Source organism: Tasmannia lanceolata, unplaced genomic scaffold (genome assembly GCF_043159265.1).
Source record: "Tasmannia lanceolata isolate RefF3 unplaced genomic scaffold, GAP_Taslan_0.1 ptg000019l, whole genome shotgun sequence".
NCBI lineage: Eukaryota > Viridiplantae > Streptophyta > Magnoliopsida > Canellales > Winteraceae > Tasmannia > Tasmannia lanceolata.
This window is the reverse complement of record NW_027518696.1, coordinates 5897053-5918751: the sequence shown is the minus strand read 5'-3', so window position 1 is coordinate 5918751 and position 21699 is coordinate 5897053. Positions and strand designations below refer to the sequence as shown.

The window sequence follows — 21699 nt, the reverse complement described above, 5'->3', positions numbered from 1 at the left end:
CATAAAGACTATTTGCGAAACCTCATGTGCATTTGTACCAGGTAAGAGAACCACACATAGTTGCGTAGGACTCCGTGGAATATGATTTAAGGGTGCGAATATGAAAAACAAGACAAATTCGAGAGAGAGGGAGAGATTTTTTGCATGGAGACTAAGCAAGAGAAATCAGTAATGGTGGTGGGAATAGACAATAGTACAGAGAGCTTTTACGCTCTCGAATGGACTCTCCACCATTTCTTTGTCCCTTATCCTTCAAACCACCCTTTCAAACTCCTTATCATTCATGCTAAGCCTTCCCCCTCCTCTGTCGTTGGACTAGTCGGACCTGGTTTGATACTTACACTCCCCCTTTAATTTGATATATACACCCCTTTTCCTCACCATTTTTCTTTCTCTTTTTTTATCGTTTTTTATGGGTTCCGTTTCTGTGGGTTTAGGGTTTTATTTTATCTTATATATTTGATGCAGGAGCTATTGATGTTTTACCATTTGTTGAGGTAGATTTGAGGAAGACTGCTGCTAGGGTTTCAGAGAAAGCTAAAGAGCTTTGCAACAGTAAATCAGTAATGATTTTTTTTTCCTAGTTTGATGTGTAATGATACAAATCCAGATCCGCAAGACACAACAGATCGAGGGCTGAGATATAGAGGGGAAGGTTTGGACACAGAGGTTAAGGAAAACAGGGGAAGCAGGATGAAACGAGGGCCCACATGGATGAAGGACTACATTAGCTCTTAATCAATAATTTTAGCATTTAATCTCAATTCTGTTTAGGGCATATAAAAAGGAAAGAATATCTGGAGAAAAGGAAATGAATGAAAAATATTCCTTTTGCCTCTCTCTCTCTCGCTCTCTCTCTCTCTCTCTCACTCTGTTTGCCTGCTTTCTTCTTCTTCTTTTTCTAAAAATTCCTGGTTAAATCTCAGATCTCTTATTACAGATTATCAAATCTGTATCATTGGTGCTTTCATTGAGAGTTCGAACCTTCGTTTGCATCAATGGCCGACAATACGCCGTCTCAAGCGCAGATCGACAAGCACTTTAACCAATACCAACAACAAATCAATGAGTTCCGACTCCTCCAATCGCAACAACATGGCGAACTGGTTGCTATGCTCAAACAACTTCAGCTCCAATCACCGGCAACCCTGCTTCATCGTCCAACCAGTGAGGAGACTTCTTCAGGTGACTCATCGGCGGAAACCGTTCCGCTACATCAGAAACCCATTCTCATTACGGGGCACGATTGTCGTCCATCTCTATATCCTTTAGAAACCATTGATGAGGACCCTGATTGCCTCATGGAGGATGATAATGATGTCAAACTCAATCTCCAAACACCTGAATTCCAATTTGATTTAGTCCTCCTACCTATAAAAGGGGCTGATGTTATTTTGGGCATTCAATGGTTAGAGGAACTAGGAGCTGTTCTGGAATATTCATCCGCTCACAAACTGTTTGCCAAATTGTCTAAATGTCAATTTTGCCAAAATATGCTTGACTATTTGGGACATTTGTTATCTGGCCTGTTACCAACACCTTCAATTCCACCCCTTAAAACTACTACCGCTTCTGCATCCAGTCCATTCCCAGTCCGCACTAGACAGTTATCAAAGGAAGAGAGGAAATTGAAAAGAGACAAAGGTCTCTGTTACTTCTGTGAGGAAAAGTATAGTCCCGATCATGATTGTCGAAAACGACTATACCATTTCACGGTTGTCGATGATGCAACCGATTGGGAGTATGGCGATGATAGTGAAATCATCACGGAGGACTATCCAGTGAATCCAATCGATGAGCAACCTGTTGAAATCAGTTTTAATGCTTTTGTTGGCCAGCAAAATCCAAGCACAATTCGTCTCTCTGGGGACAAACATCCGATCGCTTATTTCAGCAAAAAGATGTCGTCAACCAAGTCCCTCGCCTCCGCCTATGTCAAGGAGTTATTCGCCATTACTGAGGCAGTTAAGAAGTGGCGGCCAAACCTGCTTGGTCGAAAATTCCTCATTTACACAGACCACCGGAGCTTGAAAATTTTGAGGGCACAAGTAATCCAAACCCCAGCTCAACAACAATACTTATGTAAACTATTGGGTTACAATTATACCATTGTTTACAAATCATGGAAATACAACCCAGCGGCTGATGGTCTGTCTAGAATCGAAGAACCTTCATCTGATTCAATGCCGTCACCAGGTTTCAATTTTCAAATGGCCGTTTCTCGACCAATTTTCGATATTACCAGCCAAATCCAATTGGGAAACACTACAGATGTGGCACCTATCCCCAAACATACAAAAATTACACAAGGCAAAGCAGCACCAGAATTTTCAATTCGATCTGGGTTACTATTCCATAACCATCGATTGTTCATTGGATCAACATCACTTCTGCGCTTCCGCATTATGTATGAGTTCCACAATTCGCCTCCGGGAGGGCATAATGGTGTACTTTGCACCATTCTTCGCATTTCTGCTAGCTTTCATTGGTTGACACTTCGAGCTGATGTCACGCAATTTATTAAACAGTGCCTCCTATGCCACCAACAAATTTGGGAGGACATTGCCATGGATTTCGTTACGGGTTTACCTACTGCAAATGGGTTCACTGCAGATTTGGTGGTAGTTGATCGGTTGTCAAAGTCTGCCCACTTCGGGACCTTGGCCACTGCTTATACTGCGGTAAAAGTTGCTCGATTGTTTACTGATATCATCGTCAAACTCCACGGTATACCAAACTTGATTGTGTCCAACAGGGACCCAATCTTCACTAACAAGTTTTGGTCAGACGTATGGAAACTGAGTGGCACTACTTTGCGAATGTCTTCAGCTTACCATCCCCAAACGAATGGTCAATCCAAGGGGTTGAACCGATGTCTTGAGCAGTATCTACGAGCTTTCTCTCAAGAATATCCTAAACATTGCCAGGTAGATTTGCTTTGGGGAGAATATTTGTACAACACCTTCTTTCACACTGCCATCAAGATGATACCAAATGAAGCAGTATATGGCCGATGTCCACCAAACATACCATCGTATATCATAGGGTCATCACCAATTGAAGCTGCTGATGAGGAACTGACACGACGAGATGCTATATTACGCAAACTCAAAACTAACTTGCTTCAGGCACAAGCACGGATGAAGAGTTTGGCTGATAAAAAACGAGTGGACAAAGAGTTAGAGGTGGGAAATTGGGTGCTACTGAAATTGCAGCCTTATAGACAACAATCCGTTGCTAATAGAGCTTCTCAAAAACTCAGTAAACGTTTTTACGGACCTTATCAGATTGAATCCCGGATAGGTAAGGTAGCTTACCGATTACACCTACCGGAAGGGAGCAAAATCCATCCTGTTTTCCATATCTCATTACTCAAGCCGTATTACGGTCCAACCCCAAAAATAGTTTGTACCTTACCAGAACAAAGCCTTGACAATCATCCTCTCATTTCACCCTTGGCCATTCTCGGTGAGCGAATTGTTCTTCACCATGCCAAACCAACTCAGCAAGTGCTAGTTCAGTGGACTGGTCTCTTACCAGAAGACACTTCATGGGAAAATTTAACTGACTTACAACTCAGCTATCCAACCTTCAACCTTGAGGACAAGGTTGATCTTCAAGGGGTGGGCACTGATACAAATCCAGATCCGCAAGACACAACAGATCGAGGGCTGAGATATAGAGGGGAAGGTTTGGACACAGAGGTTAAGGAAAACAGGGGAAGCAGGATGAAACGAGGGCCCACATGGATGAAGGACTACATTAGCTCTTAATCAATAATTTTAGCATTTAATCTCAATTCTGTTTAGGGCATATAAAAAGGAAAGAATATCTGGAGAAAAGGAAATGAATGAAAAATATTCCTTTTGCCTCTCTCTCTCTCGCTCTCTCTCTCTCTCTCTCACTCTGTTTGCCTGCTTTCTTCTTCTTCTTTTTCTAAAAATTCCTGGTTAAATCTCAGATCTCTTATTACAGATTATCAAATCTGTATCATGTAATGCAATTTATATGGTAATTTTTGAATTATTATTATTATATCCTGGTTGAATTTTCTTTCCTCACCTTAAATCAGTTCAAATTTATTTTCTTACCTATTAATTTGTTGGAATTTTTATTGGATCAATGTAAATTTACTCTTACTAAGTAAGTGAAATTACTTCTTGATGGTTAAAAAGGCTGTTGCATTTTGCTGATGCATTCCCATGTTAGACAAAAAAAAAAAAAAAAACTTTTTTTGTAATTTTCATTGGGTAGTGTTCATGTATTATATATCTATCTAGATGAACATTTATATATCTTATGCTTTTATGACCTAATATATCTATAATTTCATATTTTTCAATACCCCGTTTTCGCAGCATTCTACCCCCTTTTGTTTGTCTTTTTCTGAATATGAAGAAAAAGGCAAATCAAAGGAGATGAAAATGCACCCATTTTTAGGAAAATACAAAAGAAAGGAAGTGGAAAGCCTGGTGGAAATATCATTTGCATTTAATTTTATAGACTTATGAATGTGTGGGCAACTCTGTTTATGTTGCATTGGGTAGTTCTTCTCAGATTCACTGCATAAAAGTTAACAAAATAGTGAAATTAATTATGTCAGTATTTTAACAATAGGGCTTTAATTTTTAGTGAAAATTAGCGGTGTTGATAACTTTTTCCCTAATTCACCTGAAATTTCGTGCAGAAAAAAACCTCCCTGCAAATGATCACATTACCTCACTTATAAACAAATCCATTGATCGCATTTTGGTTATTTTCAGGGGTGTTGGTTAATTTGGAATTAAGATCACTCAGTGAGATACTTTATGCTTCTTTCTTTGATCTAAAATACAACCTTGGCCGAGTTTTTGTCGAAGAGTTAAGCACTGACCTACATGAGCCCAAAAGTTTGAAGTATCTTAAAAGTGGAGCATCCACCTTCTTAAGATAAATGGTTATGTGGTGAAAAAGGATACAATGGAATGTTTGGTGAAAATTGGGTGTGGATGCTAGCTGTGACCAAAGATGACCAATAATTCAAAAGAAGACGATGCAAATGTCTTCCAAATCATATTTAATGTAGTCTTGTTTTTCCATTGTCAATGTTCATTTTAGACATTTAAACCCTGTGGCTAGGGGCTGGAATCTAGATGCAAGTTTCTCCTCATGGCTTTTCATTTTGATTTATGTGCAGGTAAATGATGCTATAGTAGAGGTGGTGGAAGGGGATCCCAGGAATGTTCTTTGTGAGGCTGTAGAGAAACATCAGGCAACCATCTTGGCGGTAGGCAATCATGGCCATGGAGCTATAAAGAGGTATCAGATCTATGTTCTATACTGTTTATTTCAAGTGTTAGAACAATTGATATAGTGTTGCAAATGATTAATTAACCAAGGTTTTAAATTTTGGTTTCGGTTTCAGTGTCGTTCACCGCGGAAATGGAAATATTCAGTTTCGCTTGGAAATTTCAATAGAAATCACGGAAACATACGAAAACATATGCAGAGCCTCTAAGAAATGCTACAAGGACATTTGCCCACTAGAAAAATCATCACATAAGCAAGATAGTCATCTATAATGATTTAACAACATCAAACACCTAGTGACATGTGCTTTCGCGGAATAATACTGCATTTCACATGTAATTTATATAAATATTTATACATAATATATACATTGTATTTCACTTGCAATTCATATAAATATAATTATGTAACACATACTGATATAGTATAGTTTTGGACCTTTGGTTTCGCTATGCATTTCGGGTTTGATATGTTTCAGTGGGGATGGAAGCGGAAACATTTCGGCTGTTTCATGATAATTTTGGTGAAAATTTAAAACCATGTATTGAACCATTCTTCATTAACCAAGAGATCTTTCACTCTCTCACTATTATGGACTCTTTAAAACTTAAGTGACTTCATTAGAAGTAAATTATATATTGTGCTTGCGACGTTCACAGTAAACTTGTATATAAAGTTTGAACCTACTAAAACCATCTCACCAAACTGAAATTCACCCATTGATGGGATTTTAATATGAATCTAGCAAGCATTTGTTTCTGGAACTCATTTTATAGTTCTTCAAATATAATTGGAAGGGATGGGGGATACCAAGCATTTAATCTGAAACTCATGTTATAGTTCTTCAAAATATTGAATGGGATAGAGGATACCTATGGCCTCTATTGCTTGGAAGGAAGAGAAGAGATGTAGAGGTGCTCCATTGAACTAACTCTAGATTTTGAACACATTATACGATTTCTTTCATAACTATTCATTTTAGGAAGAGAATCATTCATCATCTTCCGAAAGGCGGTTCACCTTCGCTCACTCTAGATAGACGCTACATAGGAAACAATTTGGATCAGGAGCTTCCCCTTCAAATGAGTGAAGACATGTTGTTGAGCTTCTTTTTTTATGAGGGTGACTTTATTGATTGAGAAATAGCCATACAATGGGGCGAAGGCGACGAGGTGCCCCCACCAGCCTGTATAACATACATTTCAATGAAACTTAAAAAGTACAAAAGTAAACCCCAGCGATGAGTGCTGGAGTTTTCGTAGCTCCTTTTTGGTGTACACAAGATGGAAATTTCATGGTTCATGGTTCAATTCTTCTCCAATTCCTATACAATTAGATTTTAAAAGGCCTCAAGAGGGAGAATAAAGAAGAGAATGGTACAACTTAATGCATTTATTGCTCTGGACTTCTTGCAGGGCTCTTTTGGGGAGTGTAAGCGATTACTGTGCTCACCATGCTCACTGCACTGTGATGATAGTGAAGAAACCAAAGAGTAAGCATTGATCCATTCTTCACCCTCCAAATAAATCAAAGGTATTTCGTGTTTAAGATACCATGATGTAAATAAATTGAACCAAGTCTCAACACTAAAATTTCTGCAATATATGTTGTTTCATTGTCTATATCATTTTATCTTGTTCTGTTGAGTTTGTTCATAAGGTACAGTTAAGGCAAAACTTGGTCGCCGGATATGATCCGATTCAAACTCAAATATAAATTTTTTCTATTAAAAAGCTTCTCCATTCAGCTCAAATTTGTGATAATTTAGGTATATAAAGACCCATTGTAATATGTCAGTGTCTAGTTGCTCACAACAAGGCATCTATACTAGGTATATAAAGAACCATTGTAGTGTGTCTTGATGCTCACAACAAGGCATCCTTCCACTGCGTGTTACAACATCAAAGCTGTGTTGAGATTAGGCATAGAAAAACACTCGTTGCATTGTTTGGTTCTATCACCTCGGCTATCATGTTCTTGCAGAACAAGGTGTATTAGGAGGAGAGATCTGAAGAGGACTTGATCGTCTGAGCAAAATAAAATTACGCTTCAGAACAATGTGTATTAGGCCATGTTTGGCAGCCATGAATCACGTTTCATGATAAATTAGTTTATTCTAAGTATTGGGAGGAGGAGAGATTTGATAGGGTATATAAAGCCTCACTAAGTACTTCTCCTGTCTATCCTCCCCCAACCCGCCCTCACCATTTGTAAAGCTAAATTCTTGGAAAAAAAAATCATTGTGGGCATCGGATTTTGGAGCTTGGGGCGGAACCTTAGATACGAAATCCAATCAAATCAATGAATTGAAGTCGCATTTATCATCTTCAACATGCCCTTAGTAGATAATCTATAGCATTGTAGAAGACTGTACGTCATCTATACAAATAAAAAGCCATCGGTCATTGTGACATTCACCAGCAAAATCAGCAAACAGCAATCACCCTCCCCCTCCCCTCCTTCCTTTCAAGCAGGTCAAGGCAGAATTGCCCAGAAAAGCATTTCGTTGGGTTTGGTTCAAAGTCTTAAACCATCGTTTTCATCTCGTTCTACACCAGAACTCATGTAGACATCACACCTTCCATTAACATCAAAATAACACGAAAGCTGAATTTATCAGCGGCTACTAGTTAAAAGCACATAAAAGGAAATGAAACGTAGGAATAAAAGCACATAATTTATTTCTCAATCCGACAACTATATTTATATGTATCCTTTAATTAAAACGTCAAATTACCAAAACAAACCCAAACATCAAACAGCAAATGTCTTATTCAGGAGAGCAATGGGAAGGCATAAATAAAGAGAACTCAACTCACAAACTTCTCTTCTTCTTTTTTTCTCATTTTAAGGTCTCCTACCAAGAGTGAAAGTGCAGCTAAAACTAAACTACAACAACTCTGTTTCGAAGTTGTGGCAAAATCTTTCTTCTAGCACTTGACCTCCTTCAAGCCATGAGCAAAGTAGAGAAATGTCGGATCAGTGGCACCTTCTTTGTAGTAAGCAAACACCAGGCTAGCGTCATCGTGCATGCTCTCTCCCACAAAACTACATAGAACACCCAGATCAGTCTAAATATAAAAATAAGTTCAAATTCCAGGGGGCAGATACATGACTTGAAAAACATGTAGAAGTTTTTTCGACCAAATAATGAATAAAAAGATGTACAATTAACTAGTCCGAGGAACAATTTGGTCAATCACATATTAGACCAAATATCTGCTAAAATTTGGTTTTCTCACACCATTCATCTCTAGTCTGATACAGCTCTTTCTTGCATTAGATACAACAACAACAAATCATTTTAAAAACCAACCACAGATAGTACATTACTCCACATGCCATTTCTTACGCAACTTCTTGAAAGCATTATTATCAGATGTGGTAATGGGATAGACCTAAGCATGTAATTAGAAGTGTTTTTATTTTTTATTTAACTTTTTTTTTTGAATGGAATCAAAACCGTTTTTTATAAGCAATACAGATCATTCTAAGTAGGGGATGCTGCAATTTATTTCAAGGCTTCTTCTCATTCTCGCCTAATTAAGCGGGGCAAGAGACAGGTTCATCATACTCTTGGTAAGCGATAATTAGTCGCTCCATAGAATCCTACTTTTTAGTCCAAAAAGAAAGCAAATTTTTAGAAACAGGTCTTAGCGGGTCAGATTACCGAACTAGATTTTTGAGATTCTTTTTTTTTTGCACTTCTCATCCTCATTCTACACACCTAAAAAAAGGGGAGAATCCCGTAAATAGATGGTTGCCGAACACGCTCTTTGTTTAAAAGGAATTGTGTTATTGATCAAAATGGAAAAATATTAATCTAAAAAGAGAAGGTAACATACAATTGGAGGTCACTGAGCTTCGAAAGCAGAAATTTTGTTGCTCCCTCAATGTTCTTCTTGAATTCGTCTTGTTTCTCGCCCTCCAACTTGGGTGTCAGTAACTTGATATATCGCTTTATGTAGGTCACAAACTGCTTCTTGTCGAATGCAGGTTGCTCCTGCAACAGGACCAATCACATATGGCAGACTATTCGTGAGTTGGGCTGAAAGACTTGACAGTTCTCAACTCAACTCAACTAAGCCTTTGTCACAAACTAGTTGGGGTCGGCTGAAAGACTTGACAGTTAATCAGAAGAAATAAAATTTAGACAGAACAGCGAGCGCTAACCTGAAGACGGAATGTGTCGACAATATCGACGACTTTGACAGCCTGGTCATCAACTCCCTCGTCTTCCTCACCACCTTCTTGAGATGGGTTTGCACCAATGTCTACATCTACGGCTCCTTGAACAACCCACTGCAAAACATTCGCCATATTAATAATTAACCATTGCAAAAGATTCAGGGTTACTCACATGAGGAACATTAAAAATAAAATTAAAAAAACTATTCAATAACGACACATCAATTTCCAATAATTACTCTGCTGTGCTGTTCCAAAAAGAAAGATTATTACAAAGTGGAAACCATCATTAATGAGAAGAATGAATTTTGCTGGCTCAGGTTGGGGGAACCGGGGAAAAGCAGGTATTCTTAGAGATGCAAATGATAAGGTTAATCTCGCTTTTGCTGGTCCTGGTTCGGTGGGAGAGAAAAACTCAACTGAAGTGGAAGTGTTGGCCCTTAGGCAAGGAGACTCATGCAAATTTTGAGCTATGATTTGTGGACACGGACACGAGTGTCGCGTGTCGACATGGACACGAGTGTCGGACATGGCAAACTCCCAAAATTTAGAAACAGAGACACAGCTAAAATAGTAAGCACATAAATTATGATTCGTGGATACGGATTCGTGTGCTAAGTTTTGACACGGATATGAGGTATCTAACATGGAAACCCTTAAAATCTACAAATAGTGGCACACTCATACACGTACATACATGCAAAGTTACCAACACTTAAGCAGTATTTAAAAGTGTCTAAAGGAGTGTCGACACGTTTGGACATGAGTGTCGTGTCAGATACGACACGACATGTGTGTCAATAAGAAATTCAAAGTGTCGGCCAAATCATAGATTTTGAGAGATGAATTGCAGAAGGTGACTAAATATGATCAAATGGATTAGAGTGGGAGACATATTTGAAGAAGTGCATCATAAACTTGTGAACACAGCATTCATTTCTGCCATGTTAAGAGGGAAGGCCAAGGTAGAAGCCAATATATATGTAAATGAGGGTGTATGAGTGTATCTATTGGAAATCTAGCAATTAAAGATTTTATGCCTGAGTTTCAAAGATCTTGGTAGCTCTTATTTGTGGTAGCTATGTTTCTGCAGTTTTTGGTTTTCTTTTTATTGACTGAACATCACAATTAGACTATTTATTTATTTTTGTCATTAATGGCGTTCCGATGTCATTCAAAAAAATCCTGCAAAAATAAGTGACCAGCTTTTAAACATCCAATTGGTGGTACTATCTCAATTTTATAATGAGTATCCAATAAGTTACCAAGAAAATTAACACTACCGACCTTTCCCTCAACTTCCCACAACACCCCATTGTGGATTTCTTTGTATGGAAACGAATCGGAGAGAAGTTCGTCTCCTGAAATTCATGGACAACCATAACGTTACACGATATTAGAAGGCCATAAACAAGGAAGAATAATCTCGCCATAAACATCAAAAGAACTGTTAATAGAAGATGAAGCATTCAACCAAATCTTAATGACAATATAACACCACATATAACATTGGAGTATCAGAAATTGCGAAGGCCTATGAAACGAATCCAAACAAACAACGTTGGAATGGAAACTGAGATCCATCAATGCAAACATAGTGGATACATAGCAAAGAATCAAACTAAAACTTACAAAGCAGGATTTTGGTCCAACCTCCAGGATAAAATTTTGACAGCAAAGTAACTGTTCAACAAGACAGCTTGTATAATTTTCTTGACATTCAGATTGAATATTAAACCAGTAGTATGTACTTTAGGCTGAAAATATGATCACTTAAAAATCAAAGGAATCTTTCGGGTGGTTACGAATAATAGAAAACAGTTGCAGCGATGTTCCATCCTTAATGATCGGCTAAAAACTGAAGGTAGAGATAGCTGACAAAGTGAAACAGATGGTGTTCAGATGTCAGGGACCGCTGCATCTCTAAGGCACAAAGAAATGCCACAGAGGCAGACGTGCAGTCCCAACACGTTCTATCTTTTCATACTGTGCGAAAGAATTTCATGCTTTGTCATTGGAAAGAGAATGCAAGATCATTCAATGGGCATATTTTTGTAAAGAAAAGCATGATAGCTCCGAGAAAAAAAAAATAATGGAAAATAATATTACAAATTTACAATAATATCAAGAAACCATGGTCTTGATAAACATCTTGTAACTTTATGATCGCATCAAAAGCCAAATAGTTAGGATCAGGGAAAAAATGGCTACTCTACCTAATTGACACACTTTTTAACTTTAGCATTAGGCCTCTTATCCAAGATCAATACCGACAATTAGGTTTTGAATTTCCTGGCTTATGCAACTACTTATTTATTCAATGCCTCGCGATTTCAGAGACTATGAGACAATATGGATATGTCAAGCCCTGTTTATTTTCTTATAGTACTCTTTCAAGTCTCGCCATGTCCCTTCATTAGTCTTTCATGCCGCAATGTGCTCACTTGTGTGTTTTGTATTATTGTATAGCTTAGTCCATGATGATAGACACCAATACCCTTAAATTGGTGCACACCATGCGGACAGCCTCCCATTGTTTTACATTACCAAGTATTCCTAATATCATCGAATATATTAATCCTACAATTTTTAGACCTATCCTTTTCTTAGCGCTCTGCAATCACGCTCCGCAAGTTGTAAGGGATGTACTACGCTCAACTAGCAGGGTAGTTAATTGCATCTCCCTGGCCCTTAAAAATTTGGTACAAAGACATGTTACACAAAATATATATCGTGTTACAAAATATAGAGAGAGACCTGTTCCTGAGCTCGAGCTCAGATAAGCTTATCTGAGCTCGAGCTCAAAAACACATGTGGCCTCACATTTTTGGGAGGATCCAAAGCATTCATTTTGAAGGCCCTTCGATGGATAGGGTGTGTACCAAAAATCAGCCCTATAGGATCATCCTAAGCCTTCCATTTGTGGAGGGAAAAATGGGCAGAAACATGGACACACAATGTCTGTCCATTTTCCCCTCCACCTTTGATTGGGTTAGGATGATCATATATGGGTGATTTTTGGTACACAACCTATCCATGGAAGTGCCTTTCAAATGAATGCTTGGGATTCCCCCCAAAATAATCCCAGTATTGTTATAGCGCTTATATGTTTCAATCTCATTGGACTCGCAGAAAAAATCCTAGTGTCATATGCTAAAATCCCCCATGGCTAACCCGCCAGCTGGCACACATGCACATACTTGGAGTTGGAACATAGAGAAAATTTAACATAAAATAATAAATACCATTCAAAAAAAAAAACATAAAATAATAAATATGGGTTTCCATATGGTACCCACATGTTGGTACGCACATTTAAAAAAAAATACAGTGGGGCTCATCTTGTTCAAAGATACAAACCATCCAACTGTTGGGCCCCAATGCAAATAGGATGTGCCTCCATAGGATGATCATAATCCACTGATCTAAATTTTACAATATGGTGCCCTCATTCAACAGATCGGAGGACTAGGATCATCCTACAGAAGTGATTTTCAGGGCACATACCATTTACATATGGGCCCAAAAAACAAATAGTTTGGATATTCGTACAACGTGAGCACCAATGTATCTTTTAAAAGTTTGTGCACTTACATGCAGAAACCATATAAACTCTCTCTCTCTCTCTCTCTCTCTCTATATATATATATATATATATATAGAGGAAAGTGAAGTTACACCGCCGGCTCAAAATACAATGGGCCCACATTGTTTTGGTGATCCAAAGAATTCATTTGATTGGCCCTCATATAGATAGGGTGTCCACCAAAAATCAGCTCCATAGGATCATCCCAACCCTTCAAACTGTGGAGGCAAAAATGGACAAATTTGTGAAGGTTTTTACACATTCATTTTTGCCTCCACAAATTGTAGGGTTGGGATGATCCTATGGAGCTGATTTTTGGTGGACACTTAGCTACACCGCCGGCTTAAAATACAATGGGCCCACATTGTTTTGGTGATCCAAAGAATTCATTTGATTGGCCCTCACATAGATAGGGTTAGCTACACCGCCGGCTTAAAATACAATGGGCCCACATTGTTTTGGTGATCCAAACCATTCATTTGATTGGCCCTCACATAGATAGGGTGTCCACGAAAAATCAGCTCCATAGGATCATCCCAACCCTTCAAACTGTGGAGGCAAAAATGGACAAATTTGTGAAGGTTTTTACACGTTCATTTTTGCCTCCACAAATCGTAGGGTTGGGATGATCTTATGGAGCTGATTTTTGGTGGACACCCTATCTATGTGAGGGCCAATCAAATGAATTCTTTGGATCACCAAAACAATGTGGGCCTATTGTATTTTAAGCCGGCGGTGTAGCTTCACTTTCCTCATATATATATATATATATATATATATATATATATATATATATATATATATATATATATATATATATATATATATATATATATATATTATGTGTGTGTGTAGATATAGACACGCACCACACAAATCAGATATCAGATATGGTATCCTGTAGAAGCAAAAGTGCAAAACTAAACATCACAGGCCTTGCAGGAGGAAATATAAACCAGGACATGTACTGTTAAAAAAAAAAAAAAGCTGAGTAAACTATGTATCTGCAGGCATCATGGAAACAACGGCAAAAACTATGCAAGAACCTGCAAAGACTGAAATTGCTGCTGGTGATATAAATACTCCATACAATATACAAAAGAAACAATTTCGCATGAAAAAAACAGTCACACACATCGCATGAGTTCTAAATGAATAGCAAGGATGTAGGAATTGCAAAATTATTATCTTTTAGTTTAATATGCAATCTGTGGACAAAATCCTCACTAACGTGGTGAAACCCTAATTGTGTACTCTATATGTCTATGAGATCTAAACAAAAATAACATAGTTCACTATCGTTCCTGCCACATCTCTTTCATAAATAAATAAAAGTTCCTGCTACGTGTTTAAGATAATAGCATTTAGCAGAAGAAAATCTGAAGGAAACAAAAAAAAGAATAAATAAAGACAGAAGATATGATTAAAAAAAGGAAAAAAAAACCTAGACTAAATAGAGGAAATTTAAAACACTCAAAAACACAAAACATGCTGAAAACCATCAGAAGCTATCAGAAAAATTATCACAGAAGGGATAAAAATTGTAGCCAATGAATTGATTTCACTGACAGCAAGATCAGATCTTTCAGACCCGATCTAGTAAGCTATCAGATCCGATAGTTGAAGCTTGAAACTAATACGTAGGTCAACGAATCTAGTTAGAGAAAGATAGAAGCATATAAGAACGAGCAGGGAAGTCCAAAAGCCTAGAAATCCACTAAGAGATCTATTAGATGTAGATAAATCATCAAAAAAAAAAAAAAATCAGAAACCTCGAAGGTGGCGTAAACGAATAGATACGAATCACGAAACCCTAGAATCATTCAAAACAAAGAAAAAAAAATAGAGGCATGGAATTCAGCTTAGAAAATCTAAAAGCATGCATCTGAAAGATGTAGACGAATAGAGACGAATCATGAAACCCTAGAATCATTCAAAAGAAAGAGAAAAAAAATAGAGGCATCGAATTCAGCCTATAAAATCTAAAAGCATGCATCTGAAAGATGTAGACGAATAGAGATGAAGAATGAAACCCTGAATTATTCAAAACAAAGAAAAAAAATTAAACAGAGGCATCGAATTCAGCCTATAAAATCTAAAAGCATGGATCTGAAACCCTAAAAAAAACTGGCAGCAGAGAAAAATAGAGATGAAATACCTGTGAGAAGATCTTGATAGACGAGCATGATTGATTACTCTCGAAACCCTCGAAACGAATCAGAGAACAAGAGGGCGAGAGAAAGAGGGTTAAAAAAGGAGGGGACAATGACTATTTATAGACGAGGGTTTAGCCCTAAATTGGAAAGCGTGTGGTGAAATTCTATTCGGAAAGTACTACTATGTGAAACACTTTCGTTTTACCTTGTACTCTTAGTCAAGTTTTCTCAGCCGTCCGATCTGAAGTCATGAGAAGTCCTCATATTTCAGTATATGATCTATTTGTCCCCTTTTCTTCCAAGGGCCACCCCTTTAGGTGTATTTAATATTTATGAGGCATTTTTTTTTTTTTGGTAATGAAGGATTGAAGGGTGTCCCATGCCCTTCGGGCGTAGGACTATTTCCCTACGGATGCGCGCAATCACCCAGAAACCACGCGCATCGGGTAAGCAAGGGGGGATTCGAACGCTCGTCACTGGGGAGCAAACCCATGACTCTACGCCAAAGAGCCACACCCTTCCGGGTTATATTTATGAGGCATGACTCCTCTTTTTCACATTAGAAGGTGTGGCCTGGGGAAGAAAAGGGGGCGGATATATCACTTACCTTTTAAGAATTTGTACTGGTCAATTACCAAACTAAGGGGATGCTTCCCTGCCATGAAATTTTTTTATTGGAATTTTTTATGCAAAGTAAAATTTTCAGAGTCCAGTTGTCTCCTGTTTTTATAGAATTTTTTAAATTAAAATTTTACCCTTTTTTCTGGGAAATGATATATCCGCCCCTTTTGATCACCAGAACACCCCCTGTCAGTGTATCAATGACTAAGGAGGGGCTGTTGTACTTATGTCAGAAGAATTCATTACCCCTGATTGCCACAATCACTGACAGGGGGGTTTCCTGGTGATCAAAAGGGGCGGATATATTACTTCCCTTTTTTTTTTTCCGGAAAACTTTAAACTTATCCGACCTCAGAATATTTTCCCATGGAATGTTGTTTTCCATAGACTTTTGTCATAAGATTTAGACCACAATAGTCGTCCTTCTTCTCTTTTGTGCATCACCAAATGCCTCTGACTACTATCATGGGATATAAAATTCATAAAATAAAAAGGAAGGGATTTTTTCCAATAAACCCCTGACTTTAGAAGTATTTCTCAATTAGTAATTGAAATTTAGAGGTATTTAAAAAGCTTAGTGTCATTTCCATGTCATTTGATAATTAGATGTCCATTGGGGTAAACGATTACAGGATAATCGGGTCATCGTGGTTTGGTTTTTACCTTTGAATCAAATTCAACTGTTCTTATGTGTGCAGTGAAATAAGGGATAAAGGGGAGTAATAGTTTTCTAGTGTTCTCTTCACCACAAATTTTGTGGCTGTAAATTTGAAACTTTTCTAAGTCCAGTATTTTACAGCAAAATCCCTGCTATCTTAACCAAAGGCCAAATCTCATATAAAATGACCTAATTAAGATAACCAAATCTCATGGAAGTTGTCCAAAGTACTCCTATCCCACTGAAAATAACCAAAATATTTCTATCTCATGGAAAGTGAGCAAGGTGTTGGATTACACTCAGCCTTGGTATCTAATTAGCTGCTAACCTTGACCTCACAACCCTGCAACTGACTAGTGACTCATCTAATGTCATCCCAGCCCTCCGCCAATGCTGAGGAGACACAGAAACACTTGTTGTATTGTATTTTGAGGCTTTCTCTTGCTCTGGTTAGTATCCCAAATCGGGTCAATTTTTGGGATTTTGATTGAGCTTTTATCATAAAATCAGGTCGGGGTCCATTTAATTCCAATTCATATTCTTAGCCAAAAGCTCAACCCTACCCGACTCAAATTGCACTCCTAGTTACGCGGTCAAACACGGAGGCAAACTCAGTGGCATGATCTAGACCAACTATAAATAACACGCCCTACAGAGAATTGCCAATGGGATGATCTTAACCACATTTTTATAGTACTGTAACAGTCTGCCTTATGGGTGGTCTTAGATCATCCAATTGTCTAAGTCACAATTTCTTTGGCATTTTATCAAAGGTCACTGACAAAAAGAAGAATTACAAAGGAATGTTACAAGCATAGATTAGGCTCTAGAAGAAGTGGACTTGGAAAGATCGTAGATGAAAACAACAGATCTTCACATCAAAAGTCTCTAACGGCTTATTTGGCTACCTTGCATGAGGGGAGGCCAAGAAAAGCCTGAAAAATCATGAAACAAAAAGCTCCACTCAAAATCCAATCAACTTTTTCCTAATTTTTTTTAGCCGTATCTCAACCTCAACTCATTGGTACCCTCTTGGATCTTTCCTCCTCCCACCCACTCTACCCCTCTTTTACCACTTGGAGACACAAATTTATCGTGAAAAAAAAAAAAAAAAAAATCTTGGCAGCGAGCCAGTGAGAATGGGCTAAATTTAAGTGCATATTCTAAGCAGGAAATTATTTTTTCACATCACAAACATTCTCATTGAACTGAATACAATTATATCAATATACTTGAAATTAATATGACATGATTTAAGAGATATCTAAGAAAATCATAACACTTATAAATTTGAGAATTTATATATGTCCGACAATCAAAAATCAAGGGGTTTGCCACCTAGCCCTTGTAAATTACCCGGTCGGCCATCATATAAAAACTCTATAAATTTTAAGAAGGAATCTATTTTTTTCACATCACAAACATTCTCATTGAATTGAATATAATTATATCAAGGACGATGATATTTTCACCCTCTTGCATTATGCATGCACCCCCTTATAACATGATTTGACGTCAAAAAGCGTTAAAGTTGCCCACTTTTCACGTCAAATCACGTTACAAGGGGAGCTCATGCGTAATGCACGGAGACGAGCCCCCATAAAGTCTCTGGATCATCCACGTGATGGAGAGCAGACCAAGGAACTCTAGAAAGAGTGCTCCTCACAGCATTAGTGGCTATGTAAAGTGAGATACCTCTCGATTCGGGGACTAGCCCGGATTCGAAACGTACCTGAATCAAAGAAGGAGTCGTCATCCAAGGAAGTAGGCCCTGGATTACATACTATGCTCTGTCGCAACAGATAACCAGAGATACAAAAGGTCCGTGCCTGATGACGAATGGGGAGAGAGTTAGGCGCCCCAAACTCACCCAAATGCAAGTTCCTGGTCTCTTATGCCATTTATTTATTGATTTTGAAGAGTTAAACACCATACTAACCCTTTTTGGATTTCCTTCTGAAAATATCAATCCGCCCCAATCCAAAGAGTTTAGAGAACCTTGCCAATCCCTTATAGATACTTATAAAAAAACCTTGCAATCTTCCAATGAAGATTTTGAATAAACTCCCCTTTAATATGAGCATTTTTGTAGATCCATCAAGAGTCGCTCAACCTCGGATGCAAAGGCCTCCTCATCTGACACGATGGCTGAGAGCTCCTCATCATTCGGCTCCTTTTCTTCAAATGCCCTTTTCCGGCTTTTCACGACCTCCACTTTCTGAATCCCCAAGGCCTTATCTGCTTCCCATCGGAGAAACCTCAAGTTCTTTTCCTCCGCCCGGGATTTGGTGAAGAAGGGGTGCTTATGCACTGGCAAATGGATTTCTTTAACATTGTAGGTCCCGGTTATGCTAAAGAAAGATTCCGGCCTCCTATTAGCTGCCTCTTTGAAGAGCTTCCATTGCCTCTTTAGGAAGTCCCTAATGATCTCTCCTGGTGTTGGTGATACCTTGGAGGCCAACTCTTCTTCATATGCCAAGGCTTTTATTCTGCACAGACTTTCCTTCATTTCTAATAGGTCCAGACCGCTTTCTTTTTTGTCCCGACACTGGAACGATCGAAGAAGAGGAGGGGGCAGAGGAAGTATCATTCAAATTCTCCATCTGGTCCTTTTCTCTTTTTTTCTTTTCCTCTGCTCTCACTTTTCTATGAAGGAGGCGAAGAGTCAAGAGAGTGATTGTCTCCTAATCTGCTGAACGATTCTGATATCTCCCTATGTTCTCTTCCACCTTTTTGTATATTGGTTGCCGCCTCAATATGACCACTGACCAAAGGCTAATTGTCCGCCCTCGCACACATTATAGCGTGCAAAGATCTCATCTTGCAATAGATGGGCATTTATTGAACGGGGGTACTCATTCGCTCAGGCCCAAATCGAGAAGATCTTTTCAACTTCCAATGATACAGAAAATATCGAAGAATTAAATACTTTAATCTTCAAACAATTATTAACATTTCTAGGTAGCGCCATCCTGATATTCCCAATGTCAGAGGTTATCAAAAAGTTAAGTTTAAACCTTTGATGGTACTATCTTCCATCCCACTTACCATCTAACTTCTGCCTTGCCAGAAGCTATAGTGACCCCGAGTAACCTTCATCCGGAAGCAGCATAGGACTTGGGTAGCGGGGAGGGCCAAACATGACTACTAGGGATCTTACCAATATATTCACTTTTATCCATCACCCCTTTTGAGAGTAATTTTTTGGATATCCAGCTTTCTTTTGGGTAATTTTCCATGAGAGTATCCCCCAAATTGAAACTCGGATGGGTCTGCTGCAGTCTCGCATCCAAAGGAAGCCAGAATTAGACTTTCAAGACTTAGGCTTTGACCGGGAGACTGGCCCAGAGATACGTAGTCCCGAAGTCCCAGGTTTAATGACTCCCAGCGCCTTCCTTAGCTTCATAAGCCTTCCCTTCCGGGCCAAAAATCGTGCAGATCTAGTACACTTAGGTGTTTGTTTAAAAGAGGAACCCTCCAATGTGAAATCTCCTTTTGAGGATCCAGATCCATTAGGTAAAAGGCAGGCTTGTCCAACTTGCTTGCTCGATGATCCCAAGGCAAAACCTTCATCCAGAGGGAAGGGAAGCATAGGATTTTCGAGAGGAGCACCGTGCACTTTTCCAGCCGCTGCAACTGAAGAGTGTTGTTTTTGGATATATTGGCTTCATCTATTACGATGTGTTGTTTGTTTATTTGGAAGTGTCTGTGCCCTTGGCTTTATCATATTGAAATAAAGTTGAAAATAATTGGATTTCGGTAGCTAGTTTTGCTTTTTTTTGGGTTGTATCGGTCTTTTGTGAGTAGATTTAGTTTGATTTTGATTATGGGTTTGCATTTGTATGCTTATATCATTGCATTGGGTTTGCTTAGTCATGACGATTTACGTTTTAGTGGTTTATACTAGATTCAATTTTCATATTCAGCATTGTGATCTATATCATCATGCATTATACCGCAGAAAAACAGTTGATTATGGTAGAGCATTGTTTCGGACTTAATATTGTCATCTGCATAGTTATCATATAGCCATATACTCAACTTTGAGCATCCAAGTAGCAACTGAAACATTAGCATTATTCTTGCAACCCTAAAGGCATTTCCATATAGTTTTCCCAATATTGAAAGCCCAATATGCAACGTTGGACATGTTTTCAAGGAGCGTGTTTTATGTTTCAGGTTATATATTCACGTGGTCATTAAAGGTTGGTTGATAGCACAGACGACATACACCCATTTGGCAATTGATTGATGTATGTAACTACCATGTAAATAGACACAGTGCTCTTCACCAGTATAGCAATTTGTTAGAAACTTTTTATTTAGTCTTTGAAGGTTCATAGTTTCATTTCTCTCATTCAAGTGCCAAAAGAGCTACTAGGCCTTCCCCTTTTAGTTTATGTTACTCTTTAAGATATAAGTCATTAGTTATGTTTGGTTTCATATTATTGTGTATATGAAAATGTGGATGGAGTAAATTGCATATTTCATTTTTTTTTTTTTATCGCGCAGGGTACATAGATGTCTCACGTGGTCGAAATATTTTGGCGACGTAGCTATCTTATTTGTTTTATACATTGTTTGTTTTTTTATAGGTAAGATGGGGTTTGGAGGACCCTACCAGAGCAATAGATACAAAAAATGATGTTACAATCTTTGTTCGCAAATTCCAAAAGAATCTTTATTCAAAATGGCTAGGGAAGTGATATTTACGCCTCTTTTGATTACTAGGGACACCCAACGCCAGTGTATCAATGACTAAAGGGGGGCTAATGTACTTGACGTCAGAAGAATCCAGTGGGTTTGATTACCACGTACACTGACGTTGGGTGTCCCTGGTAATCAAAAGGGGTGTAAATATCACTTCCCAATGTCTACGAGAGATGGTGGAATAGAGTGAAGGGGGATGTTCTCGCCTTTGCAAGAGCAGTCTGCTTTTGTGAGGAAATCGGCGGCTTGGGTGGGTTCACTTCTCTCCAGACATGAGTTATGAGTTACGTCTCCGATACGGGGGCACGATTTTTAGTGACGAAAACGTAACTCATAACTCGTATCCTTTCTTAAAATCCATAATTCTCAGGTGCCATGTATACACCATTCTATCCTCCTGTGATCTCTAAGGATCCATCCAAGCTTGCGGGGCTGTCAATTGCTTAAGAAATGCCCGGCAAAGACATTAGTTTGAGCGCACTCCATGTTAG

At 38.4% G+C, this 21699-nt stretch overlaps 2 protein-coding genes and 1 non-coding gene across 4 annotated transcripts; 1 reads left to right on the top strand and 2 right to left on the bottom strand.

The window, feature by feature from the left end:
• The first annotated feature begins 47 nt into the window (after positions 1 to 47).
• Positions 48 to 7025, top strand: LOC143853154 (universal stress protein A-like protein). 2 transcript variants are annotated; one of them, XM_077362890.1, is made up of 4 exons: positions 48 to 328; positions 469 to 563; positions 5177 to 5298; positions 6705 to 7025. In XM_077362890.1, exons 1-4 carry the CDS (start codon positions 145 to 147, stop codon positions 6790 to 6792), a joined length of 489 nt encoding a protein of 162 aa, XP_077219005.1. In that variant the 5' UTR covers positions 48 to 144; the 3' UTR covers positions 6793 to 7025. The 2 variants fall into 2 exon arrangements, with proteins under 2 accessions (XP_077219005.1, XP_077219004.1); XM_077362889.1 differs by lacking the exon at positions 6705 to 7025 and adding an exon at positions 5405 to 5584.
• Positions 7026 to 7947: 922 nt separating this feature from the next.
• LOC143852589 (translationally-controlled tumor protein homolog) lies at positions 7948 to 15377 on the bottom strand. Its single transcript, XM_077362041.1, has 5 exons — positions 15222 to 15377; positions 10765 to 10838; positions 9463 to 9591; positions 9135 to 9292; positions 7948 to 8337 (listed from the first exon to the last, which is right to left on the bottom strand). The coding sequence occupies exons 1-5, from the start codon at positions 15247 to 15249 to the stop codon at positions 8220 to 8222; spliced, it is 507 nt and encodes a 168-aa protein (XP_077218156.1). The 5' UTR covers positions 15250 to 15377; the 3' UTR covers positions 7948 to 8219.
• Positions 11305 to 11409, bottom strand: LOC143853566 (small nucleolar RNA snoR99). The gene has a single exon (XR_013237183.1). It is a non-coding gene; the product is annotated as a small nucleolar RNA snoR99 (small nucleolar RNA).
• Positions 15378 to 21699: the final 6322 nt, after the last annotated feature.